This window comes from Acartia tonsa, chromosome 11 (assembly GCF_053477335.1).
Source record: "Acartia tonsa isolate MP-2025a chromosome 11, ASM5347733v1, whole genome shotgun sequence".
Classification (NCBI taxonomy): Eukaryota; Metazoa; Arthropoda; class Copepoda; order Calanoida; family Acartiidae; genus Acartia; species Acartia tonsa.
Genome location: NC_137270.1, coordinates 41,893,307 through 41,921,292, shown reverse-complemented (window position 1 = coordinate 41,921,292; position 27,986 = coordinate 41,893,307). Strand labels below are relative to the sequence as shown.

The following is a 27,986-nucleotide window of genomic DNA, read 5'->3' as shown; positions in this document are numbered from 1 at the left end:
AACAAACTCTGAATCATTACATGTCCTGTTAGTTTCAATTAAAGTAATCATGAAGCAAATTTTGGAAATTTTTTCCCAGCTTGTTTTTTTTCCAATGAATAATTCTTTAGAACTAAACGTAAGCCAGCTCAGTTTGATTTTGTTGAATTATTTTGTTTCAGTTACACAAATTCTGAATCATTGCATGTCCAGTTAGAGTCAATTCAGTAAATAATCATTTTAAGATAAATTTAGAAATTATGTCTAAAATATTTTTTTTTATTGCAGTTCACTTATGCTCTTTTTGATGAAATCAAATGTTTTTAGTTTTAGTTTCAGTGTTTTTACATAATATGTCTGCTATAAAGCAGATGTTTAATGATTGAAACCTAATATGTGTTTTAATGTTATAATTTTGTAGCATGAATGATAGATGAATAGACTAAGTCAATTTTAAGCTGGATTTATAGAGGGAATCTTCACAAAAAAATAGCTGTCTATTTTGAATAGAAACATACACAAAAGTTATTTAAAGAGTTGCTTTGCAACAAAAAATGAAACATATTTTAAATTTTGTATTTTTTATATTTCTTGTGGAAATAGTCAGACCTGAGATGTTGGAAAGAATAATCATGGAAAGAGAGGACATTGGGCTGTTTATTATATTTGTCCCTAAAGTTTTAAATTAACATTTTTCATTTGAATTGGCTCAACAACTTTGGGGACTAATATTGAATTTTAATTGGTTGGTTCATGACGTTGAGTATCCTGACAATTCAACCACTAATTGTAATCCAAAGAAAAGGATGATTAATTTTAGGCCATTGGCTTATACCTTTAGATCTCTGGAAAAGAATAGTTGCTGTATATACATCTAGATACCTAATCTCTAGATTGGACTAATCCAGCCAAATTATTGGTTAGAGCCATTTTATATGAAATGCCATTTAATTCCTTAAAGTTAGTTATGAATAGTTGAATTTTTATTGAGCAATCTTTCATGGTTAGCTTTTATTTTTAAAAATTTTTAATTAGTGCATTCATTTACTTTTTATTTTCATGATTTAACAAATCAACCATCTGTATATCATCTGATTTGAAATGTAATGTCTAATCGTTCCAAAAAAAAAGAGGCTGTCATGATTTGTTTAGGACTGGAAATGAAATTCCCTAAAGACATGACTCTGGAATTGTTTTGAAATTCTCTGTAGATATGGCAACCCTAGAATTTTGTTAAAATTACTAGTATACATGGCAACCCTGGACTTGTGTTGAAATTCTTTGAACCCTGGAATTGTATTAAAATTATCTTTAGAGATGGCAACTCTGGGACTGTAGACATGGCAACCCTGGAATTGTGTTGAAATTCCCTGTAGACATGGAAGACAAATATTTTTCACTCAATTCAGAAGTGTTTGCAGAAATAAAGCACAAAAATAACTTTAAATTGCATAAATAGATAGATAGATATTCGTTTAATAAACATTTAAAAGGATAGATGGATTGAAAAAAATGGACGGATGGATAGATATCCTAATATAAAAGTAATAGGATCTGTTTGTGTACTGATAACTGCTAAGTGCGTAACTGGTTTGGTTATCCTTTACAGGGTAGCTTGTTATAGTTCCTGAGAAGATTTTTAACTATATTGGTGGACGATACTTCCCTCGTCCCCTCAAATAAAAAAAAATGGGAGGTCGAATTCAACACTTCAAGTATCACCAAGGATCTTTGGATAGATTAACTGATGAATAGATATATGTAAGGATAGATGTATGTATTGATATTTAGATGTATGTATGGATGGATAGATGAATATTTAAACAAAATTAATGTATGGTTAGATAGATGGAGGGACAGAAATATTGATGAAAGTGATAAATACTTTTTCTGTATAAATGGATGAATTTAGAAATAGATGGAAGGATAGATTGTTGGATGAGTAGATATATAAGGATTGTGTATAGTTATAAATTTTAGGAAAGTTTTGTATGGGTCCTTAGTTGGTTTTAATCTATTTTGTCTCTGTTTTTCCTAGCTTTGTAAACACAGCCCCTGCAGGAAAAATAATTTTACTTTTAATTCTACATATATTATGTAAAAAGGATAACCAAACACTTTATATTTCTAGAGTAGCTACACTACTAAAAACATTAATCTAAACTCAAGATAGATAGAAAAAAGTTTGTAAAGATATAAAATTGATAAAAAATGAACACAAAAAGGTAAAAATGTTGGTGGTAGAAAGTTCAATATTTTATACTTGTCTCGAGTATTTGCCTAGAGATGGTTTGAACCAGTAATAAAGGTATTGAGTAAAAGGATGTAGAATTTACGTGGATGTTATGACTGGGGAAAATAGTCGTCAATGACTTTGCATGATGATTCCTGTAACAGTTAGGTAAGATTTAGGAAGCCTAGCAACTCTTTAATGGTTTCTATAATGCCCATTAAACATGTCAAAATTTTTTTCATGTGATAAATTGTTCTATTCATCTGATTTTTGGAATACTGATTCCTTGGACAACCTATTCCAATGTTTTAACCAAATCTTTTCTATAATAAAGTCCTAAAATGTAATTATGTTCTTGAACAATATTTAAGCAGTTTTGCAACAAAATTATTTAAAATTTGTTTACTTTTTTTTACATTTATACTCTGACTTTTATGGATGTTGTCATCCTTTTTAATTTTTTTTCCTGTATATTCCTGAGGTATGAAAAGTGTGGGTCCATAGAAATGTAAAATTACCTAAATGTAAACTTATATGTACATAAGCAGGAAAATATATTTATAAATTCATATTTGGGTTTTAAAGCCTTTTAAGTTTTTTGGAGATAATCATTCCCAGGAGCATTTTACTGTAAACTGAACTAGATCTAAATATTTTAAATGATTATTGTATTAAACTAAACTTAATAAAATCTAAATACTCTAGAAATATATTTACAACTTTAACTAATATGCTGATAAGGCAGTGACTCGAACCTATGACATATAAATAACTATTACCTTAGTGACATTGAGTAATGGATATATTAATACTTGGATCTTACACCTGATGTTCATGTTCTCTTATAATATGAAACTTGTAGCGGGCTAAACTAATCATCAACCCAATATCCTCCCTGCTTACTGGATAAACGACCCGACCAATAAATGACACGGGAAATAGCAAGCTAAATTGACAATTTTCCTCTGCCATAATATCAACGTTTATTCTACATCTATTCATTGAGTGCTTAGTTTAAGAGTAGAAAGTGTAATCCTGATTGATATGTTTATATGAAGGTGCATAATGAATATATAATACGTGGATATATTGTCCTCAATTTAGGTTGCTAATATGGACCTCATTTATTTGTCCATTTTTTTATTCAGTAGGAGGGGATGGGATTGGGTAAGGTGGGTGGATAGCAGGCATTGTTATTTTAGCCAGCGAGTATCACTTTGTTAGAGTATTTAAAAATCTGGTTCAACATCCAAATAATGATGAACTGAAAATAGTTGCCGAATGTGTACGCAGTTTCCTGAGTGTTTCCTCATCCTAGCTCAATATTTACTACTAGCTAAAAATCTTCAAACTTCCCTCAAAAAAATCAAAATTTGAATGTATAAACGATTTATACATTATACATTATAAATTTGAATTTTTAGAATTTTGATTTTTTTTGAAGTTTGAAGCTTTTTTAGCTAGTAGAAAATATTGAGCTAGGATGAGGAAACACTCAGGAAACTGCGTACAAATTCGGAAACTAATTTCAGTTCATCCAAATAATAATATAACCATATATTTTAACACATTTATATTTTATCCTTTATACATATACTGCGGTCTTCCTTGTATTTCATAGAGTAACTGCAGTAAAAGAGTGGAAATTTTTTTTGAAAATCAAAGAGTAACATATTAAAGAGTAGTAAGAGTGATTTTTTACATATATGTTTTACATGTCAGTCGGTCTTCTTTGTGTGTCATAGAGTAACTACAGTAAAAGAGTGGATATTTTTCTTGAAAATCAATGAGTAACTTATTAAAGAGTGGTAAGAGTTATTTTCTACATATATGTTTTTCATGTCAGTCGGTCTTCCTTGAATTGCATAGAGTAACTACAGTAAAAGAGTGGATATTTTTCTTGAAAATCAATGAGTAACTTATTAAAGAGTAGTAAGAGTGATTTTCTACATAAATGTTTTACATGTCAGTCGGTCTTTCTTGAATTTTATAGAGTAACTACAGTAAAAAGTGGATATTTTCTTGAAAATCAAAGAGTAACATATCGAAGAGTAATAAGAATGATTCTCAATATATATGTTTCTTATGTCAGTCGGTTTTCCTTGTGTTTCATAGAGTAACTACAGTAAAAGAGTGGATATTTTTCTTGAAAATCAAAGAGTAACTTATTAAAGAGTGGTAAGAGTTATTTTCTACATGTATGCTTTTCATGTCAGTCGGTTTTCCTTGAATTTCATAGAGTAACATAGAGTTTCATAGAGTACAGTAAAAGAGTGAATATTTTTCTTTCAAATTAAAAACTAACTAAAACTTATTAAAGAGTATATTTAGAGTGCTCTTTTCCACATATATTTTTAATGCTTAATATATTTATTCTGGTTTTCTTGAATTTCTTAGAGTAACTACAGATAAAGGGTGGATATTTTTCATAAAAATCTAAATTTTCTTGGAGTAACTATAGTAAAGTGTGGACATTTCTCATATTAGAATTAAAAAGTAAGAGTAATTGCTTTGATTATAATATTGTTATTTGTTGTCCCATGAATCAATATACCAAAAATCAGATCAAACGGATAATTAAAACACTTGAAAATTTGTTGTTAAAAAAGTAGAAAAATCAACATGTTTAAAATAGACGTACGGACATTCTGGTAAAAATTATAGAGTTGCTACGCTTTCTAAATCGTACCCAACTACTACAGGAATCATCATGCAAAGTTTGAAATCGATAGGACAATTCTAACATGCCTAAATTAACGAATAAAAGCTATCTATCTCGGACGGACGTACGGACGGACGGACGGACCGACCCTAATTATAGAAAAGCTTCGCTTTTAAAAAGAATAGATTTTTAACTTTATTTTAGTAAAAGAGTCGTTTAATGTGAAAAGATAGTTTCTTTTAGCTCAGTCACTTTCTCAAAACTTAAAAATACTCTAAATATTTGGTAGTGTTGGTACAATTTAAAGTTTTATATATTCTTGTGTGGAAATGTATAGAGAACAGGGACATGTGCTACTTTCAATAGAAATATGGGCTGTAAACCCTAAAAAATATTTTTTAGGGGTCAGGCTGTATTTTTTTTTTCTGGCAAGAGTGTAAACTAAGAATCTTTACTAGTCGTTTAGACAGACACGATTGATTATAGTGTATGTTTGCTACAAGTATACATGAACTTTTGTGGAAATGCTAGAATACCTGTTGTAGAAATTCATGCGCCTATAAATCTTACACTTTCAAAAGTAGATATCTTAACATTTTTAACAAGATATATCTTGTACATAGATACATAGTTTAATCAGCTGTTTTTTAGGTTAGTTTAAAGTGGTTAATTGTCATTTATCGCATTGTATTATAAACAGCTTTCCTCGGATATTAAAATTAAAATTTATAAAATTTAAACCTGTTTTGTCAGCTCCAAGGGGAAAAAATAATATTTGGGAAAATTGTCTGTAATAAGATGCTATACATGATTTTTTAATATGGCTGAGAACTGGTTCAAATCCAGCGGATATTAATTAGTTTCGAAGCCTTACTGGAAATAACTTTTTAAATGCAACGCTGATTAACTCCCTTAAAGGAATGGCCAGAAAGAAAAACTTTATTTAAGAGTAGATGAGCAACTAAAATATAAAACAGTAAAAATTTATATGTAAAGCATAAGAACATACATACATACATAAAAACTGAAAAAGGGAAAAAAAGAGAAAAAACAAGCATCCATGAAAAAGAAAGAAAGAGAAAGCGAATTAAAGGGATGGAAAATCAGAAATATTTTCTAGTGTGGAGTTGTTGGTTAATAATGCAAAAGAATATGAATTTTTAAGCATTACATTTTTAAACATATTTTTCTTTTTTCTTATTTCATTTTACCTTAGGTTAAGAAATATGGTAAATTGTGAAAGTAAAATTTTTGTAAAAATTAGCATTTGCGCACAGCGCACCTAGCCTATAGATAAAAATAAAGCTTCCCCAAAAAGTTCATCCCATTAAAACATAATTTTTGAGATCTTTAGCTCAGATAAAAAAAAATAGAAAAGTAGATCCCACTTACATTTTCAATTTGAGATATTAAAAAAGTAAAAAAAATTTGTGATGAGGATCATTTCTTATTAGAAGGGTGGTGGTACCCTACCCTAAAATTATTAAAAACATTCATTTGATATAGAAAAAGCCTTACTGTAGAGGAGAACCAAATTGGTTCAATGTTTAGCGAGATCCTTCGCTATAAACAAAAAAAAACTTATTGCTCTAATTATATAAAGGATAGTAAGGGGGGGGGGGGGAGTTAATGCAACCATCTCGTAATCAATGTATAAATGGTACTTAGAAACGAATTTCCATCTGAAATTTTGCATGAGTAATCCTTGGTAGGTCTATTTTCCCTAAATCGAACAAAAGTTGAAAAAGTGACAGCTAACGGCTACCGGCTTAACCGTTTAGCCGTTTTGGGGCTTTTTTTAGGGCAAAATTATCGATAATAACACTAATAAACTTTAGAAAAATTTCTAGTACTAGCTAGTAACAGTTAGAATCGACTAAAAATGGTTGGTAGAAGCTATAAAATGCCAAGATTATAATTTATAGACCGAATAATGTAAAACTATCATTCAAAAAGTTTATTCCTCCGTAATTAATGATGGATTTGCCCTGAAAATAGCCGAAAACCGGCTCAACGGCTAAGCTGCCGGCCGTTACTTTTTCCAATTTTTTATTCGATTTAGGGAAAACAGGCCTATACAAGTATTACTCATGCAAAATTTCAGATCGAAATTTGAATTCTAAGTGCCATTTATACATTGATTAAGAGATGGTTGCATTAACCCCCCCCCCTATGTAAATTTTAGTAGCTAAGCTACTATTAAACTTACTTTTCAGTTAGTTTATTTTTTTATGAAACCATTTAATTTTCTCTTCTTTATAAGAGATATATGCCTAGTTACTCATAAACGATTCTGATGACCAAAATGCCTTGGATTGAAATGACCTTAAATCTAATCTTAGGAGTTGAAATAGTCGTCGTCGATCTACACTGCAAATAATCCAGCGGATATTAATCGGTTACGAAGCCATACTGGAAAACTTTTTATGGCTACTAAACAGTGCAAGTTCATGATTTGTTTTCATGGAAAAATTTCATCATTTTTCTTTATCAAATTACGAATATGACTAGGTTTAGGTTTTATCCTTGAAATTTAAAAATTGACAAAGATAGCATTACAAATTTTGCTTTCAACTGTAAAAAATTTTGAGGGAAGGGAAATTGGACTGTAAATTACACTGGTATCCAACATAATTACAATTATGTTCATTTATAAGTTGGCTTATAAACTTTGAATACTGCTGAACTTTTGGGAATTAATACAATCTATTTTCTATTTATTTACTAAAAAAGTTTTGTGATTTTTACTATTTTTTTTGTAATTCTGAATATCATTTCAATAATGTGTTTGCTTCGCTACTTATGTTATCATCTTTTTTTCAGGTTAATAAAAATGAAATGGATATGTTTAAAATTTAAACAATTTTTCTTCCTTTCACGGTGTTGGAACAGTAATTGTTATAACAGGAAAAAATATTTTCTCGTATTCATTCAAATCCGGTGGATAGGAACCGGTTCTCATCCATACGAAAAAACTATGTCTAGCATCGTATCATATCCAGTTTTCTACGAATACAGAAATGTACATTGTACAATCATAAGATTAAAACCAGTTTTTTTAGCCGGTGCCTTCGGCACCACAGGGCTAAAAAAACTAGTTTTAATCTTATAATTGTACATTCTATATCCGCGGAAAGCCGTTTATAATACGATACGAGAAATAACTATTAAAATCTTTTTCATTATGGCTTTGAAACCGATTTATATCCGCTGGATTAGAAGCGATTCTAAGCCACACATGTAATGTATTATTCAATAGCGAGTTTTCTACGAATATTAAATAAAAATGATAATATTAATACCAGTTTTGTTAACCCCGGCCTTCGACCCCTTTGAACTAACAGAACTGTTTTAAATTTTATAATAAGTTTTCTCGTATTCATTCGAATCCGGTGGATAGGAACCGGTTCTCATCCATACGAAAAAACTATGTCTAGCATCGAATTATATCAAGTTTTCTACAAATAACAAGATCTGCAATCATAAGATTACACCAGTTTTTTTAGGAAGAGCCTTTGGCCTCTCGGTGCTAACACACTGGTTATAATCTTTTAATTTCTCATATTAATATCTGTGGAAACCTGTCTATTATACGATTTAGTAAATATATATAATTTAAATAACTAGCGGCTAGCCGCTACACTCTTAGAAGACTTTCTTTTCAATCTATTTTAACAAGGAACATCCGCTAGGTGGCGCTTTTGTATTTTATAAGTATGATAATAGATAGCTTCCCTACTAAAAAGTAAACAAAAATTAAATGCGAAACAATCATTTTTGTAAAAAAATATTTTCATTTGCAGAAATACAAATTTTGAAACATTTAATGTATTGGATTCAACTCCTTTTGGTAAGACATTTAGAAACAAGGATGACAACATCCATAAATAGCAAAACACAAAAAAATCTTTAAAAAACAGATGTTCAGTGAAAATATAAAGAACTAGAGTTGGCTCAATATAACTATATCGCTATTGGCTAGTTTTCTATAAGTACATATCTATTTATCTATTTCTCAATAAATCAATTTTCATCCCCCGCCATTACTATCTAAAAGAAAGAAGTAAATATTTATTAATTTAAATGATTTTAAAAATATTTTTTCAATTATATTTTTTTCACATTATCATCACCAAAGGGTTAATATAATTAAAATTTTAGTTTTAATATTTTAACACAAAGGAAGTGTCGCCACAATCAAATTCTTTTAAAATACAGTTGTCTTAGATTTACTCTATTATGAACGTATATTTTTTATTTATGAAAAAAGGATTAAGTACTTCAATGTAATTCAAATATCTACATGAAGTGAAAAACTTAATTCATTCCATAAACAAATAGAATAGAGGTCTTATCGCTTTGGTCAATGAGAGTTTAATGAGGATTATTGGAGCACTATGAGTTTTAAACACTTTACCATTGGAAGACTCGAGCTCATTTATAGACGTTTATTTCCTATATAGATCTGTCATGGATCTTGATGCAATAAAGCAGGCCGTTTTGTAAATGTTAAAAATTGGAAGATTTCATTAAATAAAAGTAATCGCAAATATACTTAGGAAATGAGCGAGAAGTATATCCTATTATAGAGAGTGGTGTTTTTTTTTCTCTGAAGCTAAAGATCTTGGAAGTTGCTGGTCCAATTGGGTTGAGCTTTTCTGTGAAGCTTTGCCTTGTTTTTTTATAAAGTAGTGAGGTTAATTTATCTGAAGCTTAAGATTTCGATAACTATTCAAATTATTGAGTTCTGGGTTGGTCTTAGGCTATTTTTCTGCCACTCTTCTTAACCCATTGAAAACAGAGCCATACGATGCTGGGATCGAGAGCATCCGCTACTGATTTATATGAATTAAGCAAATTATTAGAGATCTCAAAAAAATTTTAAAACTATATTAGAAGAAATTGCCTCCAACCTACATAGATACTTTACAACCCCCCCCCCCCTTCCATTAAAAAATATTAATATTTTTCTTCTTTTAAATTTTAAATTGAAATTGGAAGTCGATGCCCCTCATCCACCTCCCCTCTAATAATGCCCCTAAAATGTTGGATAAGCTTATGCAATGTCTGTGTAGATCTTTAATCAATCAATCAAATAACTAGTTCTTGTCCGTAATGTTTATGATTTTTGAAATAAAATAAGTTCTGTTTTTAATTCTACACAAAGTAACTCTTTGCTAAATTGTTAATTTAGAGTAAAATTACTACAAGGTTAATTCATTATTTAAAATTCAAATATAAAAATTCACTGAGGCATACATTTTACAACAATATTCTGTTTAATTAATCTGATACGATACGACCCCCCTTTCAGTTTGGGTAGCAACTCTATATCTATAAATACTTTACTATCGACTCCTCTGAAGAACTCTCAGGACATTTGATGTATGGGGGGGGGGGGGGTTAGACCTACTAAACCTTCTCTCATTTATTTTGTTTAAAAAACGAGGGTATTTTTTCCAGGGTGATTTCTTTTTGGGAGGTTGGTGGTGCTCACTCACCATAGTTGTAATCCTTTCTGGCACCTTATAACGAGAAACTACATTGTAAAGGAGGACCTTATCAGCCAAGGTGTGACCAAGATCCTTCAAAGTCACAGACAGATAATCAGACACAGACACATAGACATCCTGTTACTTTTATATAAGGATTGTTTTAACTCGTCTTTTCAATTTTTTTTGTAATTTATTGCTATTTCTTTGTTGAACCCGAAGGGCCAGAGAGCCAGACAAACAAACCTAATAAAAATTTTAAGCCATTAAATAATCCTTAACTTTACACTACAGTAAAAAGTTTATTTTGGGTGGTAATTTAAAAGGTTCCATTTCAATGAAAAGGAACTGTCAAGCTAATATTTGAAGGTAAAAGGAAGTAAAATTTGGACCCATTATGCCTAATGTGTGTAAATTTACTCAGTTTTCCTTTTACAATATCTATCTATCTATCTATCTATCTATCTATCTATCTATCTATATATCTATCTATCTATCTATCTATCTATCTATCTATCTATCTATCTATCTATCTATCTATCTATCTATCTATCTATCTATCTATCTATCTATCTATCTATCTATCTATCTATCTATCTATCTATCTATCTATCTATCTATCTATCTATCTATCTATCTATCTATCTATCTATCTATCTATCTATCTATCTATCTATCTATCTATCTATCTATCTATCTATCTATCTATCTATCTATCTATATATCTATCTATCTATCTAGGACTGGAAGGAACGTGCTACGCGACATGGAATTCAAACATTGGTTACTTTATATTCAGAGATTTACATAAAAATAAATAAAATGTTGTATTTTTTCAACTTTTGAAAAGCGAAGTTTTTCTATAATTAGGGTCGGTTCCACTGTCTGTCCGTAAATGATAGCTTTAATTATTAATTAAGTCACGTTAGAATTGTCCTATAGATTTCAAAATTTGTACTTTCAACTTTCAATATGATTATATTCTATGATATTCATGAATAATGATTCTTAGGACAACAAGGTACAATAATATATTAAAATTACAAATTAATGTTCTGCTTATTAAGTTTTGATAGTCTACAAGAGTTATTGTTTGTTTGTCCTTCCTTCTGAATTTAGAGCTTTGCTTTTAAGGATGTTGTCATCTTTGTTTTTTGTGGGTTTTGTTACATTACTTTAACATGTATAAACTCTATGAATAATCTATGATGTAATTTTAAGGAAAATACATTTTTTTTTATTTTGACTACTTTGTTTGCTTTTGATTTTTAGTATATGTAACTTCGTCTGTCATTAATCTAGGCTTGTCCTATCGATATTATACCTTGGATGACGATTCCTGTTACAATTTGGTGTGATTTAGAAACATTAGATATTTTATAATTGATGTAAAACATGCTGATATTGTAGCTTTTCAATAAAAAAAATGTCTTGTATGATATTTTCAAACCTACTAATGTGATTTTTAGAATAATGATTACTAGGTCGACAAGATACACTATTCAAAGCAAAATATCTTCTTATTTTTGATTTATTTCAAAATTAAGGGGGAAATGGGTTAACTGCCAAAGATTGACTTTTTTGAAGAGCAACTTTTAAAAAATTTCAACAAAGAAGACTGCTTTTTATCTTTGGGCATTCTTAAAAAGCTTGGTTATTTATACAAGTAGCTGTACTAATGAAATTAAGATTTATATTTAAAGCATTTATCAATAAACAAGTGTAAACAATAATAATAAAAATAATTGATAATGAATACTAAAACCAGCCTCATTACATGAAACTTTGCTACTAATCTTTTAAGTTCTAAATATGCAAAGAATAAGAGCATTTTTACTTTTATGTATAAGCAATATTACCAACCTCTTAACAAAAGATGAAAAATTTATTACTGCATGATGTAAATAAATTCAACTTTTAGAATTTTAAGATTCTCATTGAATTTTTTCTCTTATCTTTTACCATTTTAAATAATTATTTATCTTTACGAAGATTTTAAATGCAGCATAGGTGATTGCAATGAACATAAACTTTCAAGTTAATGAATATAAGTTGTTTATAAACTAGTATTTCCAAAAAGTATTATAAAGTTATCCTCCAAAATCATTTAAAATTATTTTAAAAATACACATATACATTACATTAAATATAAACGGAAATATTAATTCTACAGTTGGGCTTGATTTGAAAAAAAGAATGATCTAACATTTGTTATGTAGTTTTATATATCCATTTCATAAAGGATATGTAATTACTTTACAACTGATATTCAATAGACTACTTAAATGCTCCATTAAATTTCTTCATAATCCATTCTTTGAATATTATGAGGGCATCATACATGCTGAGAACACTCAACCCCAACCATAATCCTAAAATTATCAAAAATTGAACATTTTTAAAAACATGCATTAAACTCTAATTCAACTTAGAATATCTAATCTAACCATCAAATAATTAAATTCCAAGTTAGTACTTAACAGATTCTGCGAAATTGGTGTAACATGTAGTGCAAAAGCCATGGTAACATGTTACAAGTAAGTAACATTTTGGCTTGCTGTTGGGGAATAGTTGAGTCTGATTCTATACCACATAATATCATACTAAAGACATTAACAATGGAATGTAATTTTCTAAAACCCACTAGTGGATATTAGAGTAACATCCATCAGACAACAAACCCTTTGATTGCATGACCTTTGTATGAGAAGTCCTAACTTTGCTTGGTATTGAGATGCGCCTGTTTATTTGTCAAGGCATTCACCAAAGGCAACTGTATATGTTGCACTCCTGACATAGAAGCAGTGAAAACATCTTTAGTTATGACGCAGTTTATGGCCGATGTTTGAGCCTATCACCTACCCGCCAACAAGCATATGTGCTGTTTGTTGAGCCACAGTCTTGGGTTATCTAGGCAGATATCAATGAGAAATAAAATACTCTTACCCATTGCCCCACCAGAATCAGCAAGGAACTGAAAAAGATCATAGTCGTTCACCAATTCTTCCTTTTGAAATTCAGGATCAAACACAAGTATTACAGTGCTGGTGTCAGGATTCAGTTCAGCAATCTCTCTTTGAAGGTCAACTTTGTAGAATTTTCTGGGACAAGGGTTGCTAATTTCACAATCAACTTCAGCAGAAATTTTTCTAGGGGAAGAATAGGGTAATACTTGTATTTCGTGAACAATGAAACATTTAGAAACTTTAGGATAATTGAAAGAAAACAAAGTAGAAGGTTTTGTTGTATTTTCAGTAGTTTTTCTCTGCAGGGGGCCAATTTCTTAACCCCTTAACGGTCGGGCCCCTTGCCGCACCTTAATCGGTCGGGGGGGGGGGGGGGGGGGGGGCGTTGAACGCCCCTCCTTATTATCTCAGTTTCTATTAGGGCTAAAAATTTTTGTGCAATTTGGTAATGAATTTCCTTTTTCACTTAAAAATTTCAAACGGCTGTAATTTTCTTATTTTTGAAGCTAGAAGAACAATTTTTTCACAGAAAATGTTTATCTTTATGTAAATTTTATATTAGAAATATCAAAACATAAATTTCAGCGGCCGCAGCTGTACTTGGCAGCTGCCAGCCGCCGCAGTCGGTGGTTGGCGGGAAAACTGCGGCGGATCTTTATGAAATTTTAATACGTTATGTAGACATGTGAGAAAAGCTTAAGTTTAAAATTCTTCACAGATGGCAGTAAGATGGCAGGAAGAGCCGGATTTGGCTATATCATAACGGGAGGAGGACTGAAGATCAGTGGAGCACAACACCTGGGAGGCCAGACGACGGTCTACCAGGCTGAATTGTTGGCTCTGGCAGAAGCTGCATTCACACTCATATCAAACAATGTCAGGGATAGAACAATAAATTTCTACCTTGATAACACTTCTGCTATAACAGCAATTCAAAATTATCAAATACGAAGCAAAGTCATTTTCGAAACTAAAAGACTGCTAAACAAACTTGGAGAAGACAACAGAGTGCTAGTTGCCTGGGTACCTGGACATGAAGGCCACCTTGGAAACGAGGTGGCCGATAGAAAAGCGAAAATGGGAGCAATGATGAAAATACACACACCTGGAGAATGTATTCCTATTTCAGATGCAAATATAAAAGCTGAAATTAAAAACTACACCTATAAAATCTGGCAGAAAGACTGGGAGAAGATCACAACATGTAGACAAACAAAAATGATGCTACCTAGTGTCAGAAACGGTATGTGGAGAAAACTAATAACTAAACCCAGAAGGATGATGAACATGATTACACAAATTTATACTGGTCATGCAACACTTGGCTATCATCTAAATAACATGAAAATAGAAGTCTCACCAACCTGCAAGCAATGCGAAGAATTTGATGATGCTGAAACAGTAGAGCACTACCTAACAGAATGCCCAGCCTTCAGCCATGCAAGACAACAACATCTAGGACATATTTTCTTGCGAGTTATAGATCTCCCCACCCTTAACCTTGATAACGTACTTAAGTTTATCAAGGCGACCCGTAGATTCGAATATTTAGAATAAAAGTATTGTGAAAACCATAATATTGTAAGACTAGAAAACCTAGTCGTCTGAAATTTGCAAAAACCTTGCAAAATACTTAGGTAAAATACCTAGAATACCTAGCTGAATCTACACCTGCAAAAACCTTGCAAGTCCGGAATGGCTAAAACCTAGCCAAATATCGTTAGTTGTAAATTTAGTATTTATGGATAATTACACCTCTTAGCTGGAAGACATTTGCAAAAACCTTGCAAAAATATTAGACGTAAGCTAGAAAAACTAGCTGTTTTTACATTTGCAAAAACCTTGCAAATTTGAAGCGGCTAAAACCTAGCCAAATAATTTAAAGATATCTTAATATAATTACATCTAACTAAAACCTAAATTGTAGTGGCTCAACTATAACTAATTGATTTCGAAAGATAAAAACATTTAAGGTTAAACTGACAGACACACACCCAACTTCTTAGCAGGCCGCGGTATAGTATTAAAATAATTATAACATTAGATTTTATCAAATTTATTAGAGTAGATATTAACACATAGATAGGACTCTAATATTCTTATGATAATTAGGTAGTTAATCTGAATCTCGAAAAATTAATCAGTTTTTAACTAGGTACTTAAGACTGAAAGTCTTAAATAGCATTGCTTGTAGCTTCGTGCACGTTGACTTCATGCTGGAGTGCTGCCAGTTCAGCAGCCTGGGCAGCTACAGGTTGCTCAGGGGTTGGACGGCTGTAATCAAGCTTGGTAGAAATATACCCATTATTGTATAAACTCTTTGCAACTTCTCTCTTAACATCATTATTGTCAGTTCGGGCCTTATCTATCAGGGCCGCTCGTAAGATCTGCAAACGGCCACTCAACTCAGTCCAGAGTTCCATATTCTCATTAAAAGACATTTTAAACTTTTAGCCTGATATTCTATCTTCAACTGAAAACTTTCTCTTGTAAACCAAGCGCGCGCACGGTTCCATCTACATTTTACACTTTCACCAAAACTTTCCCTTACTAACATTTCAGAAACTAGTTTTAGGAAGACTGCACACCGCTTTACTAACCTTAACCATTTTTAGGAATAAAAGAGAAGGGGAAACTGTAACTCACCCCATAAAAAATCCCTCTAAGGGCTGCGGCCCTAGCGGGGATATAAGGGTGACGTTAATGGTAAAAATAAAAAGATTATCAAGACTTAACTGAAATTATTTAGGGTGAATGGACAGAAAAGGGGACACTACTGCTCCCCTTAGTTTTCCTGGGCTGGTGGACTCGGACTGGTTTTTGGTCTCGGGCTGTCAGCCTCGCCCATAAGAGGTATTTTACAGGTAAGTTTAAAATTTGAAGTCTTTAAGTAAGAAATTGCGGTCACAGGAGCCTTTTAAAGATTTCTGGAGACCTGGAGGATCAGGACCTGCAGGATCATACCTGGAACCTGAAATTGACTTGAACACCTGTATTTCATATAAGGATGTACTACTAGAGGATACTTTAGTATTTTAGTAAGATAAAATGCTTTGTTTAAGTCAAAAAAAAATTTGCTCTTTACCTGGATCACCCTGCCAGGTTTGCTGGCATCCTGTGCCCGCCAGAATGGAGATATTAAAAAAAATTCCAACTCTCAGTTATGTGTTATACCCACACTTAAAAAGTCAAGCAGTTTGGGCTCTTTATCTTTTACACACAGAAAATTATATAGAAAAAATCGACCGTTAAGGGTTCAACTTGCAGGGCAATCATTAACATTTACCTAATCTAAAATAACCTATCAAAAGCTACTATAAAAAAAACTACAAAACCTGCTACTTTATTTTCTTTCCATGATACAAACTTTGAGTATTTATACTTACTTCCCACCAATTATATTCTTTACAGTTTCATTCAGATCAAGATAAAATTCCGATTGCCATGAAAGAGTTCCTTCGCAAGTGTTTTTTGTCCCTTAACAGAATTTTACTATTCTTCAATTATATTTCTGATATGGCTTTGAAACCAGTTAATATCCACTGGATTAAAACTGGTTCAGACCTAAACTAAAAAAATAATGTATTGTACAAGGTTAATTTAACACTTTATTATTATTCATTGAAAGCTGTTTATAAATAGTTCGGCGTTTTCCTCTTACACCCCCTCCCCCCCCTGACAACGAACAACTATTTTAGTTTAGGTTAGGTTAGGTTATAGGCTAGGGAGCCGAGCGCTGCGGCTAGGCAGGCAAGGGGGCTGAGCGCTGCGGCTAGGCAGGCAAGGGGGCCGAGCGTTGCGGCTAAGCAGGCTAGGGAGCCAAGCACTGCGGCCAGAGCTGTTTGTTGTCGGGGGGGGGGGGGGGGGGTGTACTCAAATTTTCTAAACTGAAAAGAGGAAAACGCCAAATTATTAAGAGGATAATACCAATAATTCAATAAATAACTAAATTTATATGCTGTGAGTAAAGGTCTGGAGCCTTTCCCAAATATTAACACCCCTAGGATGTTGATTAAAATCTAAGGTTTTGTCTTTAAGGCAATAATAATTGTTAAATTTTATATAACCAACAACATTAATAATTCAGAAAGCAACATTTATCTCTTTGACCCCTAACAAAACCATGAGCTTCATTTAACTATTGTTGTAAAAAATTTGAAACTGATACCTAGCCATGGTGGTACACATTTTAGCCCATCAGAAAGCTTCTCATCTATACATTCTCTGAAACTTTGTTGTGTTGAGTGACAATCTGATCTTTCAGAATTGATTTTTACAGTCAATGCAATGTTATAAGTGTAGGTCTTGGCTATTTTGGAATACACTCTGAATAAAAATGTTAATTATTAATGAAACTATTTACTGATATTATTAGAATTCATACAAATATTAATTTTATTAGGATCATATACAAATATCATTCTGCACCTTATATTGTCTCCTACTTGAGAATCTATTTTGATACCATAGTGAGTTGAGTAGTTAGGATCTGTAACAAATACTGCCAATGGTTTACTATAATTAGATGCCGATACTATAACCCAATTTCCATCTTTAAATTTATGCTTGTACTGCAGACAGTTCCCAAGAAAAGGTAGGTACAATCTGCTAGTAGAGCCAGCTTTTACGTCAGTTTGAATTGCAACATTTTCCAAGTCATCATCATCAAGAATATCATTAACCATTTCTCCAAAGGTGTTGTTTTTGTAATGTGCGCCCCAAGAAAGTGTATGTCCTTTCATTGTTTTGCCAATGTGCATATCCATTATATTCTCATAATCATATTTTTCATATTTGGCTGAGTTGTATTGGTCTAAATAAAATTATCAAAACTTTAATATATTGTGGTATGCGGCAACTCTGGGCCATGCAGAAACCAAGACATTATAGTGATGCTACGCACCCAGCTAAATCCTGTTATTCTACAATTGTAAAGCCACCTGCAAATATGTCAGATAACGGTATTGATTTCATCTCTCAGTTGTCCTGCAAGTGGAGGGAGGGGTGTTACCCCTCCCTCTCCCTTCTTAAGCACCGGAACCTTCCCCTTCAACCACCAAGTTATCAGCACCACCTCAGCCCTGAGGATAAAGGATCTAAGCCTTCCCTCACCTGATAGAATCACCCCCACACAGACTGTTGTTGTCACAGTAATCATCAAACCTTCCCTTTTAGTACCCAGACCTACCACTCAACCCCTCTATGCTTATCTACCTATTGTGCTGTTCCATGGGCTATCCTGCCTCCCCCGGACAGGGATAGCCATCTACCTAACCATTGCAACTATCTATGTTTTACTTGTATGATTTACCTTTAACTATCTTTATTCCTAATCCATATGTAATTATATTATGTTGTACAACTTTAGTAAACCTTAGACCCTGAATAAAGGAACAACTGAATAGACTCTGTTTATTATTTAGTGATTGCTAGAGAAGCGTAGCTTCTCTATAATATATGTGTCCACGTCTGTTCGCACTGCCGTAGTCATTTGAACTCTGGTGTCTGCCATTTAACCTAGGCGGATACCACAACTTTTGGTGATAGCTGTGTGAGATTACGGCAAACCACAAGTGTAGAGCAGACGCGCAGCTGAGGCTAAGGTACTCCCAGCAGTGAAACTGGCAAAACTGACACAAGCAACCTGAATTACCCACCCTGGATAGCAAGGTCTAACTCTGTATCTGGCAGTTGTGGAAGCGAAAGACCACTAAGTGTGGCGGAACCTGAGCTGCGGAGAGTAGGGAAATCGGACGAGAGACTGCGGAGAGCAGGGAAACTTGACGGAGAACCGCGAGAAGCGCCGACATCTAACGGAAGATTGAGCGCTCAAGGGCTGAAACAGGCCTGCGGACGGGCTGAAACAGGCCAAATAAGTGCAAACGGCTGAAAATAGGCCAACATTTACTGCAAGAGATAGCAGGATCCAAATCAGCGGCGCTGCAGGAAGGGACATTCCCTGCCGCCACCAGCCGGATTCGGATACACGGCGCTGCAGGACGGGACATTCCCTGCCGCCGACAGGCTGAAACAAGCCAAATAGCTGCGAGCTGTGAGCGAAAATACGAGTGTAGTGTACCAAGCAGAAGAAAAACTACGTTAACTTCAAGTATCCTGAGAGGCTACAGCGCAGCCACCCATCTAGAAAAACAGATATTATATCACATTTTAGGGATTACCACCCTAGTGTGAAAGCTGAACAATAGATTTATGGGCAAGGCTTGGTAAACAAATTTGTTGTGTATTGTGATAAAGCCAAAAATAGAACAGGCTTGGTAAGCAAATTTGTTGTGTATTGTGATAAAGCCAAAAATAGAACCTAGATGTAATATAACAATGCATTGATAAACAATCTGACCCCCAAGCCTTCAGCACAACAAATACACCCCTTATCCCAACGGAAGGGGAGGGGCCCACCATCAATTGAAGAAAATACAATTGAGGTGACATAACAATAAGCTCAGGATTAAGGAAAAGGCACAATTACCTCACCACCCAGTTACTTCAAACCTGTAGCACCCCCCTCCCCATAGGGGGGAACGGACGGTTTTACCCCATCCCCTCACGCGCTCCCCCTCCTACCCGCACTTAAATAAGTCCGCCCACGGTGTGGAGATAGCGACCGGGAGAACAGAGCGCCATTTACGGGTCGCAGAGCTTGGGACGCAACAAAAAAAAAAAATTCAACGGAAAAAGAGAGATCAAGCGGACCAATGAGAAAGCAGATTGAGGGATAGAAGCGCGTTTTACCTGTGTGCACACTCTGACGGCGCGTAGGCGCGTTGCAAGAAAAGGGGATTTCACACACACACACACACACAGGAGAGGGGCCACTCTATAGCATACAACAGAGATATTTTTTTAGAAGAAAAACTTGCAAGCTCCTCCCTCCCTATCTACAGTGTGATAAGGAAAACTAAATCAGTTCCTTAGACCACCTCAGACCCTCAACATCTTCCTAGCTCTGCCAACCCTACTTCAAAGCTGAGTGGCTAGTGAACAAAATATATGTATATATAAATACCTAAGTGTTAACAACTCAATACTAAGTTGTGTAGCAACCAAGTGATAAATAGTGTTGTTTTTTGTATCATGGTTGCAAGTAAGTGAATACTAACCTCACCATACAACACTGGAGACTGATATGGTAACTTAACGAAAGTACGCCCACCCTGTGGAAATAGCCTGACTTGATGCCCCACACTGGGCAGTGGTGGTGTGTACCTTGACCATAGACCCTCATAGTTGTGAACTATATACAGAGGAAGCGTGATTTTTTTGGAGCAAGGAGGAAAGCTAGCTAGCTCTGCGGATATTCCTATACACGTATATATATATGGGAGTGTAGCCATATATAGATAGCCTACATATCCATATATCTACTAGCGGATACGCTCCTAGAGACATCTATGGACACCTAACATATTCCCTTTTATCTCTAAGCTAAGATCCGCTGGTTATCACAGAAATCAAGAGCTATACTGGAAAGGAGAACAACTCAGGCATAACAGTTAAACAAGACGCTGGCACCAACAGACCAACCCCCTGCTACTTATCATGGGGACACTCCAGCCACCGAAACTCTTGAGCCAGGAGGACAGAGCCTACGGCTACGTGGAGTACCACCCTAATTACACAGCTATAGTATCTATAATAGGGGTGAGCCGGCTCGAGCCTCCTTGCGGCGCGGCTACTCTACTCTGCTCCTATATCTACAAGATGAGAAATTGTCAGCCCCTAGCCCGACATGCGGCAATAGAAGACATTCCTGATTGGGCATTAACTGTGTGCCTAGGCATGCTGCTGGCACTGTGGTGGACAGAAGTCTTCATTTGGATCATAACCACCAACATCTGTACACCACCACTCTCTGCTTCTTCATACAAGGTGCTGCTTCTGTTATTACTTTGGCCTACTGTGTTGAGTACAGTGAACATAAAACACATGCCAGGTCACAGACCCCTGGTCCCTGAGATGCCCTTGTCTGGAAGGGTGACTGAATGTCCGCTGCACAGCTCCTGTACAGTTGGTGCTCAACGCACGAGAAATGGAGATACTGGACTGGGGATTGTTGAACCTGTATGTGTCCTCCCGGGAGTGTTGAACGATGCGACTGAGCCCAATGAGAAGGTGACAAGCTTCAGAGACTTAATGGCCAGCCCCAAGATGGACACTACCACCAGAACTGAGACTCCAAAGGGGCCCAGCCCTAGGGCCAGTACCACCTGTGTCTGGGGTGGAAAGGTCCTCCCTGGCGCTGGCCTCACCAACCTGGAGGATGGGGAGCTGTCCCAGGGGAATAGGCTCTTCACCCAGATGCCCGACGCGTACCTGGGGGTGGGGGAGCCGCCACCCAAGCCTCCCTGGGAGCCCCCAGGCATGGAACGACTGGGGACCGGCCTAAGGATGGAGAATGGTGACCTGCTGCAGTGGAAGGCTTTACCCAGCACGGAGGGAGCAGGGTTGACCAGCAGCAGTGAGGCTGTTCCCCCACACTCCAAGACCAGATGCCTCTACTCTGTTGAACCACTGCACATGACCCAGCCAAGTCCCCCCATGCTGCTGAAGATGGAGGCCCACCAGGATGCAGAGCTCCAACTAGGGAAGTCAATAAGAAGGCCACCCCCTGCCAAAACCAGAATCACCGCAGGGGCTCCCCACCAGCAGCTGACGGAGCCTGGCAGGGACGCAATACCAGCTGGCAACTCTGGCCTGACTCAGGTGGCTACCAACAGCCCGCTGGCAGTCCAGAACCCAGTTCAGGCTACCATCAGTATGGCATCTTCTGGGCCTTGCTGGTTCAACTGTGGGTACCTGTCCACACGCTGGCCACAGATACCCCCAGAGATCATAGCCCCCCTTCCGACTGGCACCATCAACGGCCTTTGCTACCAACTACCTGGCGTAACTGGAGGCAGGATCCCTCATGTGGAGAAGCACCTGCAGAAGCTAAGGCCGAGGCTGGCCTCGCCACCCAGGAGAGGAGAGCCGCTGTTGGATGGAAGGGACCTGTGTGTATGGGGAGGAGGCTGAATGTAACCAAGGAGCCACCACAAGCAGCCCAGCACTGCCTGATCCCTAGTAGGGGAGACCCTGTTTGTCAGCTGGTGCCCCAACTAGAGGATGAGAGACCTGGCAGGTTGATACACCCTGGGGAAGCCGGACTGATGGGACCCAGCTGGACGAAGGAGCGCTGCTGCTTCAACGGCCACACAGCCGCCAAGTGTAGAACCGGTTGGGACCAGGCAATGAAGAAACACCAGGCAGCCCAACAACCTGCATACAACCAGTCTGACACCCAGGTCTACCTGGAGGGAGATGCCCAGCCGTCACCCCAACCAGCTGCCGCCGCTGGGGCCGCGGCTACCCAGGAGTCTGTGTCTCAGATTGGGACCATAGTGGCCAGGATCAACGTGCTGGGAGGAGCGGCTGAACCCAACCGGGTTGGCCTGGACTTCAGCCTCAACCACATGGGACCGGAGTTCGTGCAGCCAACCAACATTGCGGAGCCAGAAGTCCTGCGGCCTCTGCCGGTCGGCCTCAACATGATGGTACCCGTCAGACCGCGTCCCCCGAAGGAGGAGGTAACCCCTGTCACCCCCAGCGAGAGCCGAGGGGCGCTACCCAGCGCCACCGGGACGGTGTACGGGGAGGCCCTGGCGGCCGCCGAGCGGGAGAGGCAAGAGGCGCTAGCCAGCGAGTCTGAGTCGATGTATGGGACGCCAACCGGCGTCGCCACCTGGGAAGAACGAGAGGTGCTTCCCTGCACCACCAAGCTGATGTCTGGGGCGACAACCGTCGCCGCCACCTGTGAAGACTGGGGGGTGCTATCCAGCGCCCCATGCTGGTGCCTGGGGCGACAACCGTCGCCGCCACCGAGAGACCTGGACCCCTGTGAAGACTGGGGGGTGCTATCCAGCGCCCCCACGCTGGTGCCTGGGGCGACAACCGTCGCCGCCACCGAGATACCTGGACCCCGGAACGAGCCCGCAGCCCCAGAGGAAGGGGTGACAACCGTCACCCCCAGTCAGCCAGAGCCCCCAGCCAGCAGGGAGAGTCCAGCTGTCCCTCACCCTCAACTGCGTCCAGCTGTCTACCTCCCTCAACCAAGCCAGGGTAATTGTATTGCATTGGTGTACCAGGAAGTTTGTGCTGGGTCAAACTTGCCTGCGCCCCCTGCATCTGCCCCAGGAACCAGGATATCAGCCATTACCAGCCAAACTGAAGAAGCTTTGACCGCTGTCTGGGGAGTAACTCAACTAGATGCACCAAGTGCCGAGCCTAACCATAGAAGTAGAGGATCCCCAACAATTATGTCTACCCAAGATGGAGACGATGTGCCTGGACACCTTCAGGCTAGGGGAGGAAATCCGGAGCCTTGTGCCTCCAGTCCACCAGCAGCAGTGGCCGTGGATTGGCCTGTCCCCCAGCCAACTAGAGCGGAGCCAACCTTGCAGATCCAAGACAGCCTCCGGCACAGGGGATGGACTGTTACCTTCCCCTACCCTGCAGGTCTGACTGCCATGTAGCACCCTGCCAATGTCCAGGATGAGCCTGAGGGAGGCAACGTTCCTACAGTATGGCAACCACCACCTGCCCGCGTTGACAGAGACCCTGGAAGCCGAATGAACCTGACCAGCCCCGAGGGCGAAGAAGCTGCGCCTGCATCCAGTAGCCAGCCTGCCAGCAGCAAGGTGACCAACAAGATGGAGACCACCAGCCCAGTAGAGAAACCTGAAGAGGTGTATACCAGGCGGCTGTTGGTCCAAGCCCCCTCATGTGCTGTGCCACCCCTGGAGGTTGTCAGGGTGGCCTCAGAGGTACACATCCAACGGCCAGAACATCCAACAGGACCAGCTACTCCAGCAGATATAGCAGATTCCGTTCGACCTGGGGAGGGCTGGAGTCTACCACCGTTCAGCAGCTGGTGTCCTGGCGGACCCATTCCACAAGGACAACAAACTGAAGGCCTCAACCACTGTCGGAAGTCTGGCGGTGCAGACAACCCCTCCCAGCCTTCCGAGGGGAGAGTTGTGGTATGCGGCAACTCTGGGCCATGCAGAAACCAAGACATTATAGTGATGCTACGCACCCAGCTAAATCCTGTTATTCTACAATTGTAAAGCCACCTGCAAATATGTCAGATAACGGTATTGATTTCATCTCTCAGTTGTCCTGCAAGTGGAGGGAGGGGTGTTACCCCTCCCTCTCCCTTCTTAAGCACCGGAACCTTCCCCTTCAACCACCAAGTTATCAGCACCACCTCAGCCCTGAGGATAAAGGATCTAAGCCTTCCCTCACCTGATAGAATCACCCCCACACAGACTGTTGTTGTCACAGTAATCATCAAACCTTCCCTTTTAGTACCCAGACCTACCACTCAACCCCTCTATGCTTATCTACCTATTGTGCTGTTCCATGGGCTATCCTGCCTCCCCCGGACAGGGATAGCCATCTACCTAACCATTGCAACTATCTATGTTTTACTCATTATTTCTTTCTTATGTCAAAGTAGACCTATTGCAAAATCAAAAATCTTTTCAAGTGTTGAAAATGGAGGTTTAGGAATACCAAAAGTAATAGAATTTTTACGCTCTTTAGATATTTTAATGTATAAAAAATCCTTATCTATAGTAGATACTTGGGCTTTAGAAATAAAAAATACTAGATGTCAAGCAAATGATCCATTTTATTTCAATGAAAAATTAGATAAGAATATTAATCCTATTTTATCTAGAATTATTGAATCATATGTAATATTTTCAAATTCATTTTGGCTAAACCATGATAACATAAAAGATATGAGAATTTTTAAAAATAATTTCTTCTGTAATAGTGAAAAACAAATTGTAAGCCGGGCAATTTTTACAGAAACAACATGGGTACGATATGAAAATGATATAAAGTCAATTTGTTTTGGAGACCTGTTAAATATTGATAATATATGTCTAGATTATAGAAACTTTAACATCAAATCAAAGGTCAATTTTAATTACATGGAATTTTTGAGACTTCGAGGATTTGTTCAGCACAATATTGCTTTATATAGGTGTAAACTTTCAAAGCCCCAAACTAAAATCAGTTCACTTTTTTTAAAGCCAAAAGTAAAGTCAAAACATTTTCGTTACTTCTTATCAAATGATGATCAGAGGATAGAAAAGTGTAAGTCTTACGTAAATAGGTATAACTGGGCGAAAATAAGAGAATTTGACATAGAGAGAGAGCGTAAATGGCAAAAAGTATGGACTTTTTCCTTTTTACCAATAAATATCCGAGAATTCGCATTTAGGTCCATTAACAATTATAACTATTTTAATGCTAATATCTCTAATTTTAGGCCAGAATCTCCAGAATGTACACTTTGTAAGTTGGACCGTAATCTACCCGCACCGAGAGAAACAACACAGCACTTTTTTCTGGACTGTCCCGTCACCACAAACTTTACATCAAACTACTTCACAGAATTTCTACAGAATATGGAATTTAATTTCGACTCAAGCTGGCTGTTAGTAGGAGTCCCAAAAACGCTCACCAAAAACATTATTAATGTAGTTAATATTGAAATTACACTTGTCTTATTTTTTATCTTTCAGTCAAGACTGAAAAAAAAGATCCCTTTAAATTCAAATCTACTTGAATTTATTTCCTTTCGAAGAAAATTTTTGCTTAAAAACAAAAATTATAAATTAGGATATGAAAAATTAACAACATATCAATTCGACCCTGGATAAATGTCATACTTCGAATATAGAAAGAAAACTACCTGCAAATGAGGGCATTTCTAAAAAGTGTTTGTTTTTTCAAATCCATATGTAATATATAATTCCTACACTTTACACTTACAACAAACACACCAAATCTTTAGACACACTTAAGTATTTCACCTCAACTTCATCTCACCTGTAGAGTTTATAGGTGGGTATTGATAAATTAGTATAGTAGAAAAAAAAATTATGATCCCGAGGATTATTATTTCTTGTTATTCTAACTTTAACCATGTGAATTTAGGCCTGTTTTTCACATGGTTACAGACAAGAAAAATTACCTCATCCAATAGAGGGTCAGTATATAACCTAAACAATATTCTTGAGGTGAAGCTTTCGGTAGTCTGCCCATTAAAGCATTCTGCAGTTTTCATTTAACAGGCCACACTTATTTATCCAGGGATAGATATAACAAACAATGGATTTAATTCTAAAATAATATTTAGGGGGCAAATAGAGAGGTCGTCAATATTACGATGTGTTGCCCCCCAACGACAGCTGAAAAACATGTATAGGTTTCGTGACTTTTCCCCCGAATTAAATTCGTTATTGGTATAAGCTGTTATTTATCCATCATTTACAGTTTAAAGTTCAGCTTTGTATCCTTTACACAGTTTTAATCAGTATATATTTAGGATTAGTATTGACCTAATATTTGTATCATAAACATTTTTGTAATTTCTTAATGACCCTTATTTTTTTTCTAGAACTTACTGAAGTTCTATCTTTTTAGTATAAAATTGACATATTTTGAGAATAGATTTGTTGAATAAGTCTTGACTTAATTTAAATGTACACCTTTTATGATAAACGGCAATTTTTCTTTCTCTTTTTTTTACTTCTGGTTTACAATCAACTAACACTTTTTTAAAGAGAATATCTTGGAATAATCTTTGTTTAATATTGTTATAATAACTCTTATAATTCAGATGTAAACGTTTTTATGTATATAATTAAGACAAATAAAGAATCAAATAATAATAATAATGTTTTACTTGTATGATTTACCTTTAACTATCTTTATTCCTAATCCATATGTATTTATATTATGTTGTACAACTTTAGTAAACCTTAGACCCTGAATAAAGGAACAACTGAATAGACTCTGTTTATTATTTAGTGATTGCTAGAGAAGCGTAGCTTCTCTATAATATATGTGTCCACGTCTGTTCGCACTGCCGTAGTCATTTGAACTCTGGTGTCTGCCATTTAACCTAGGCGGATACCACAATATAATGGTCTAAATATTATTTTGAAATAACATAAAAATCATAGATTTAAAGTCAGGAAGTAAATTCATGCAGAGTTAAGGCCACACACAGGGCTGAGTTGAAAGAAAATATGGTATATAATGTTTAACTAAAAATGTTCTATAAAACATAATCTGATATTTCCAGTGAAATCTTAGTCATACTTTAAACAGGGTGTGGAATAGTTATTTCTGGCATCGAAAAATAAACAGCTTTATGCAGATATAAATTGTACAATATAAGATTGAAACAGATATGCTATAGAAAACTGAATATAATATAATGCTAGACATAATTTTTTTTATGTATGAGAACCTAATCCACTGGATATTAATCGGTTTCGAATGAATTCAAGTAAATGACTTCCTACTATTTATTGTTTGTAGAAAAATAAAACAAGAGGGAGATTTTATATTATCTGGTAAGGCTCTAAGTAAATGATGTAAATTTCACCTTCTGGACATACAGTGATGAGAGTTGAAGCTATATCCTTTACAGGTTGGGTTATCACTGAATTTACTTTAGATGGCCTGATCAACTTTATTACGAATTGTGTTTCCTGATAAAATAGTATGATTGATAATACTAAGAATAATAAAACTCTTATGTATTTCATCGAAGAAAGTTGCTGGTTAACTGC

At 36.4% G+C, this 27,986-nt stretch overlaps 1 protein-coding gene and 1 long non-coding RNA gene across 2 annotated transcripts; both read right to left on the bottom strand.

Moving 5' to 3' along the window:
• Positions 1 to 11,882: 11,882 nt before the first annotated feature.
• LOC145332392 (uncharacterized) lies at positions 11,883 to 17,466 on the bottom strand. The gene is made up of 5 exons (XM_080177390.1): positions 17,450 to 17,466; positions 17,206 to 17,219; positions 16,719 to 16,809; positions 13,313 to 13,515; positions 11,883 to 12,738 (listed from the first exon to the last, which is right to left on the bottom strand). The coding sequence occupies exons 1-5, from the start codon at positions 17,464 to 17,466 to the stop codon at positions 12,644 to 12,646; spliced, it is 420 nt and encodes a 139-aa protein (XP_080033516.1). The 3' UTR covers positions 11,883 to 12,643.
• Positions 17,467 to 17,500: 34 nt separating this feature from the next.
• Positions 17,501 to 27,986, bottom strand: LOC145331753 (uncharacterized). Its single transcript, XR_013883890.1, has 3 exons — positions 27,800 to 27,986; positions 17,761 to 18,145; positions 17,501 to 17,658 (listed from the first exon to the last, which is right to left on the bottom strand). It is a non-coding gene; the product is annotated as an uncharacterized LOC145331753 (long non-coding RNA).

What these genes read in the sequence shown, in the direction of transcription:
- LOC145332392 (XM_080177390.1), bottom strand. An exon ending in AAGAATATAATTGGTGGGAA is followed by an intron (nt 13,516 to 16,718) that starts GTAAGTATAAAT and finishes TTCTTCCCCTAG; the next exon opens with AAAAATTTCTGCTGAAGTTG. An exon ending in TGATTCTGGTGGGGCAATGG is followed by an intron (nt 12,739 to 13,312) that starts GTAAGAGTATTT and finishes TGATAATTTTAG; the next exon opens with GATTATGGTTGGGGTTGAGT.